Source organism: Crocuta crocuta, unplaced genomic scaffold (genome assembly GCF_008692635.1).
Source record: "Crocuta crocuta isolate KB4526 unplaced genomic scaffold, BGI_CrCroc_1.0 scaffold77, whole genome shotgun sequence".
NCBI classification, from domain to species: domain Eukaryota; kingdom Metazoa; phylum Chordata; class Mammalia; order Carnivora; family Hyaenidae; genus Crocuta; species Crocuta crocuta.
This window is the reverse complement of record NW_027532172.1, coordinates 1,384,370-1,390,202: the sequence shown is the minus strand read 5'-3', so window position 1 is coordinate 1,390,202 and position 5,833 is coordinate 1,384,370. Positions and strand designations below refer to the sequence as shown.

The window sequence follows — 5,833 nt, the reverse complement described above, 5'->3', positions numbered from 1 at the left end:
ACCCCCCCCCCCCCCCCCCCGCCACAAACACCTTCACGATGGGGAACAGGGCCTACACATAGGACATTAGGGAGGTCTCTGCAGTAATTTGGGTCTCAGCCTATCAATGACCAGTGTTGTGCTGGACTGGCCCTTGTGGTTCTGAAAAGAACGTCCTTCCTCCGGACAATCATTTTTTCGGAAACATGAAAAAAAATATTTATCACTTACAAAACCTGGAAATTACTCAGAGCCCCGGGGGCCACACAGTGGAGGGGGGCGGGGAGGGAGGACTGAGACAGAGCCGCCTGTTCACCGGTGGGGCCTCTGCTCTCGCTGGGTCCAGGGTGCGAGTTCCCAGGGCTCGTTGTTTATTGGTAAACTTAAAACCTCCCAGTGGGGGTGGGAGGGCACCCGGGTGCCTCAGTGGGTTAAACATCTGACTTCGGATCAGGTCATGATCTGGCATCTTGAGTTCGAGCCCAGTGTGGGGCTCTGTGCTGACAACCCAGCCTGGAGCCTGCTTCGGGTTCTGTGTCTCCCTCTCTCTCTGCCCCTCCACAACTTGTGCCCTCTGTCTCTGTGTCCCAAAAATTTAAAGTGCCAGAAGGGGAAAAACAGGGGAGGAAGTCTCTCCCTTTCCCTAGTCCTGTGGCTGGTGTTTATTCCAGATAGCCATTTTTTTAAAGTTTATTTATTTATATTTGAGAGAGAGAGCACATGTACAAACTGGGGAGGGGAAGAGAGAGAGGGAGACACAGAATCCAAAGCAGGCTTCAGGCTCTGAACTGTCAGCGCAGAGCTCCACACGGGGCTTGAACCCACTAACCATGAGATCACAACCTGAGCTGAAGTCAGATGCATAACCGACTGAGCCACCCAGGCGTCCTCAGATAGCCATCTTTGAAGGGGATGCCTGGGCAATCAACAGTTTAAGTCACCTGCTATAAAAAAGGCTGACTCAGTCGGTGGAGCACGTGACTCTTGATCTCTGGGTCATGAGTTTGAGCCCCACTTGGGTCAGAGAGATTACTTGGTGGGGGGGGGAGGGAGACGTTGCTGGGGCTTACACTACACTAACCCCACCCTTGACCTTCTCCCTGAGCCATCCCTCAGAATGTTCTGTCCCCGTCCAAGGTCCCCCAGCTGGGGCTGGCTGGACGCCTATAAGAAGGGATCCCCGCCAGGGCCAGACTCCTGCCGCCATGGACCCCCGCCCACTCCCCTGCCCCCTGGTGCTGCTGGGCATCAGTCTGGCGCTGGCGCTGGGCTCCGCGCCTGCTCAGGGAGCCCCGGAGAAGCTGTGCGGCTACCACTTCGTGCGCGCGCTGGTGCGGGAGTGCGGGGGCCCGCGCTGGTCCTCGGAGGACGGGCGGCGAGTGGCCGGCGGCGACCGTGAGTAGGGCCGCGCGACGACCGCGCCCTGGGGTTTCTAGCTGGGGCAGGTGCTCGCGGGCGCTGGCGTCGGGGCAGGCGGATGGGCTCGCACGCGCGTGCGGGGGTCGAGGCACTGCTGTGTGCAAATTCGCCAAGGATGCGTTCGTTCCCTGCCAGGCAGGCGTCAGCGCGAGGCGAGCGAGGCAGAGCCTTGCAAGTGCACGGTCAGAGCCTGCCTTATTTACAGTTGCACTATTTCGATCTTCGCGATGGTTTGCATGGATTTAGATTCTTAAAAATCTTGCATTAAAATACGATTAACCTTCATTGTTGAGTGTTTGGGCGTCCCCTTCAATTGTGCGTCAGGGCCAGCGCTCACCCTTTGCATCCTACTTCGGGCCCTGGTGCAGAGGGGATGAAACGGATTTGTAACGCCCATGTGTGCCACACGGGGCGGGAGGCGCTCTATGTGTGCGTCTGTGTGACCCAGATGCAGGTGGGCACACACCGGGGAGGCCTGGGAAGGGGTATGAGGGTGTGTGCCCATGTGTGCGTGTGTCCATGTGAGCCCACTGCCTGCACACATGTGCACATGTATAGGTCACATGTCACCTCTGCCGTCTTCTGCTTTGTGACGTGTTTGTGCCTCTGGTAGGTGGCACAGGGAAATGTGCACAGCTGGGGACCTGACCGTGAGCTTGGGTCAAGAGTGTGTGCCTGGACGGGGGATGAGATCTGTGCTCCGTATACAGTAGGCACTTATTAGGCACTCACTTTCTGTTTGTGTACATCACAAGTGTCTGCTGGGCCAGGGCCACCGCACAAGGTGAGCGTGTGGGTGTGTGCGCGTATTGGGGAGGGGTCCTCTAGGGTCCCCTGTCCGTGGTGCTGAATTCTGCTTCGTTCTCCAGGGGAGCTGCTGCAGTGGCTGGATGGACGACATCTCCAGGGGCTGGTGGCCGATGAGGACCCCAAACTGCCCCAGGCCCCTCGCCATCACCGCCACCGCCGGGCAGCCGCCACCAACCCTGCACATTATTGCTGCCTCAGTGGCTGCACCCGGGAACACCTGTTGACCCTGTGTCCTCACTGAACCCCCACTGGGTGCGGATCCGGAGACCCCGGGGAGCTGGTCTGGCAGGCTCTGGGAGCCACCCGGCACATAAACCCCATCTGGGAGGGCGGTACCCAGCACTCCCCACCTTCCCGGGCCACCTTCCTCTGTAGGGCCAACTGCAAAACAAATAAATAAAAATAAAAATAAAAAATCACACCTTCACCCTGGCTTGCAGGGTTCTTGGTCTCACAGAGATGCCGGAAACCGAGGGCCCAATGTTCTCACCTCTAAGGAGTCCCAGGCGCCGCCACCCTCCCCGCATCCGAGACACCCTGGTCAATGTCTCCCTAATAGTAAATAAATGAAGCTCTTGCAAAATCTGAAACAGCGTTTTGCATTTTCTCAAGAAAAAGGGACAAGCCTGGCAGCCGGCAGCCATGGACCTGCCGACACGTGATAGCAACTTGCACATCATCGTGAGATGAAGTGGGAAAACCAGGGACGCCTGGGTGGCTCATAGGTTAAGCATCCGATCCTTGGTTTCGGCTCAGGTTGGTAGGATTGGCCCCAAGGTGCCTGCATGCTCGCTCTGTCCCTCTCTCAAAATAAATCAACATTTTAAAAAAGTGGGAAAACTGACGCTGGGGGAGGTGGCTGTTTGCCAAGGTGAGACAGACAGGGAATGGCATAGAGCAGGATTCGAATCCAGGTAATCTGTCAAGACGGGAGGCGGAGGGGGTGGGCTTTATGTCACCTAAAGTCCACCTAACAGTGGACAAACATGGACATCAGAATGAGTCACAGTGGGGGCGCCTGGGTGGCTCAGTCAGTTAAGCATCTGAATTCAACTCAGGTCATGATCTGTATGAGTTCAAGTCCTGTGTCAGGCTCTCTGCTGACTGCTCAGAGCCTGGAGCCTGCTTCAGGTTCTGTGTCTCCCTCTCTCTCTGTCCCTCCCCAGCTCGCACTCTGTCATCTCAATCTCTTTCAAAAATAAATGAAATTTTTAAAAATGAAAAAAAAAAAGTTACAGTGGACATCTGACTCTGACCATTTTTCTCACCTGCTTCCTCCCTTCGCCTAGAGATGGAAATGATAAATGATATGATCCCCCGGGGAAAATGACCAAGCATTTGACTATGTGATCCAGTCATGTTGCATTAGATCCCTACATCTGCCATAACAAGTTAGCAGAAATTGGGAGTCTTAAAGTAGTAGAATCTTCTTCCTTCATAGTTCTAGAAGCCAGAGACAGAAGTCAAGGTGCGGTAGGGTTGTTTCTGTTAGAAAGGCTCTGAGGAAGAATCTGGTCCCTATCTCTCTCCTGGCTTTGGTGGCTACCAGGAGTCCTTGACCTTCCAGATGCATGACTGTCTCTCTCTTTTTAAAAATTTTTTAGTGTTTATTTTATTTTTCTTTATTTCTGAGAGAGAGAGAGAGCGTGAGCAGGGGAGGGTCAGGGAGAGAGATACAGAATCTGAAGCGGGCTCTAGGATCTGAGTTGTCAGCACAGAGCCCGACACAGAGCCCGAAACCACGAACCACGAAATCATGACCTGAGCTGAAGTCAGACGCTTAAACAACTGAGCCCCCCAGGCACCCCTCCGTCTCTTTAAAAAAAAGAAAAGTTTACTTATTTTTATTTATTTTGAGAGGCGGAGAGAGAGATCGGAGGGGAAGGGCAGAGAGAAAGGGACAGAATCCCAAGCAGGGTCTGCACCACCAGCGCAGAGCCTGATACAGGGCTTGAACTCACAAACTGTGAGATCATGACCTGAGCCGAAGTGGGATGCTTAACTGACTGAGTCCCCCAGGTGTCCCTCTGTCTGTCTTCACCTGGCCTTCTTTTCCAGGTCTCTCTGTGTTCATTTCTCTTATAAAAACACTCTTATTGGATTTGGGGCCCACCCTGCCCCAATCCAGGATGACCTTACCTTGATCCTTACCTTAATTATATCTGGAAANGATGAGGAGCCACAGCTGTGTGAGCAGGGGCAGCATGAGCTCAGACCTACATGTTAGAAACCTCTGCAGGCCTCCTCCCCGCCCCTCCTCACGTCTCATCCGGGCCTGCCTTCCCTTGCCTGGANTCGAACCCACGAACCGCGAGATCATGACCTAAGCGAAAGTCGGACGCTTAACCGACTAAGCCACCCAGGCGCCCCAGGACTTCTTAAAACTTAAAATTCAGGGCACCTGGGTGGCTCAGTCGGTTAGGCATCTGACTTCAGCTCAGGTCATGATCTCATGGTTCGTGAGTTTGAGCCCCCCATCGGGCTCTGTGCTGACAGTTAGCTCAGAGCCTGGGGCCTGCTTTGGATTCTATGTCTCCCTCTTTCTCTGCCCCTCCCCCACTCATGCTAGCTCTCTCTCTCAAAAATAAACATTAAAAAAAAACTTAAAAATCAACCATGTCCTTTCTTTGTACAAAGGTACCATCCCTCTCAAAATATCACCCTCTCCCTTCACCCCAGTCCACAAGTCCCCATGTGGCCAGCCTACGTGACTTCACGTCCCTCACTCCTTATCATCCTTACTTACCTAGCTCTAGCCACCGCCTTTTTGCTGCAACTCAAACACTTCCAGGTTGTCCCACCCCAGGGCCTTTGCACATGCAGTGGCCTCAGCCTGGAACGCCCTTCTCCCAGTTCTTCCCATGGCCGTGTCCCCCTTCTGCAGGTCTCAGCTCCAGTCCCCTGAACTCCCAGCTAATACTCTTTCCCACCCCTGTGTGTCCGATTGCTTTGTTTTATTTCTCAAAGTTCTTACCACTGCCGGTAGGTTCCTATTTGATTGCTCACAGGTTTGTTTTCTCGCTACAGGGTGGGTATCTGCCAACCCATGCCACAGGGCTGGGAGCAGGAATATAGGGCAAGGTATGCTGCATACAGGAGGTGCACAATAAATACTTTTCTAAAGAAGGGAGAGCATGAAGTAGGACAGAGGACAGCAGAGCCTCCTAGCGGGAGGGGAGTCTGGGGAGGAGGAGAGGAGAGGCTGGCTGGTGTTTGGAAGGAGCCTTGCCGGAAGCCGAGGCAGGTCCACCGTGCCACACACCCAGGAGCAGTCTCGCCCCTGTGCCTGTGACCCGGCCTTGGGGGCATAGGAGCTGAGGGTGACAGGGGACCACAGAAGGTACGTGAGCAGGGCCAGGCTGACGTCAGATCTGCTCGACAGAAGCTCCCACTTCACCCCGTTCCTCCATGCCATTTTCGTTGATTTCTAGGTGTTCGACTGCAAACGAGACTTGTACAGATTGTTGACTGGTCCGAGTTAAAACTTGCAAATCACTTTAAAAAACAACAACACACACTTCAGGTCTTCACAAAACATTTTACTCCCAGACAACCTACTCCCCAGTCCTCACTCTGCTGAAGCACCCCCTTCCTCCATCCCAAGCAAGGCTCCAAAGCCTACGAA

At 54.1% G+C, this 5,833-nt stretch overlaps 1 protein-coding gene across 2 annotated transcripts; it reads left to right on the top strand.

Moving 5' to 3' along the window:
• The first annotated feature begins 1,184 nt into the window (after positions 1–1,184).
• INSL3 (insulin like 3) lies at positions 1,185–2,798 on the top strand. 2 transcript variants are annotated; one of them, XM_077777219.1, is made up of 3 exons: positions 1,185–1,374; positions 2,268–2,460; positions 2,649–2,798. In XM_077777219.1, the coding sequence occupies exons 1-2, from the start codon at positions 1,185–1,187 to the stop codon at positions 2,447–2,449; spliced, it is 372 nt and encodes a 123-aa protein (XP_077633345.1). In that variant the 3' UTR covers positions 2,450–2,460; positions 2,649–2,798. The 2 variants fall into 2 exon arrangements, with proteins under 2 accessions (XP_077633345.1, XP_077633344.1); XM_077777218.1 differs by having other exon boundaries at positions 2,268–2,798.
• Positions 2,799–5,833: the final 3,035 nt, after the last annotated feature.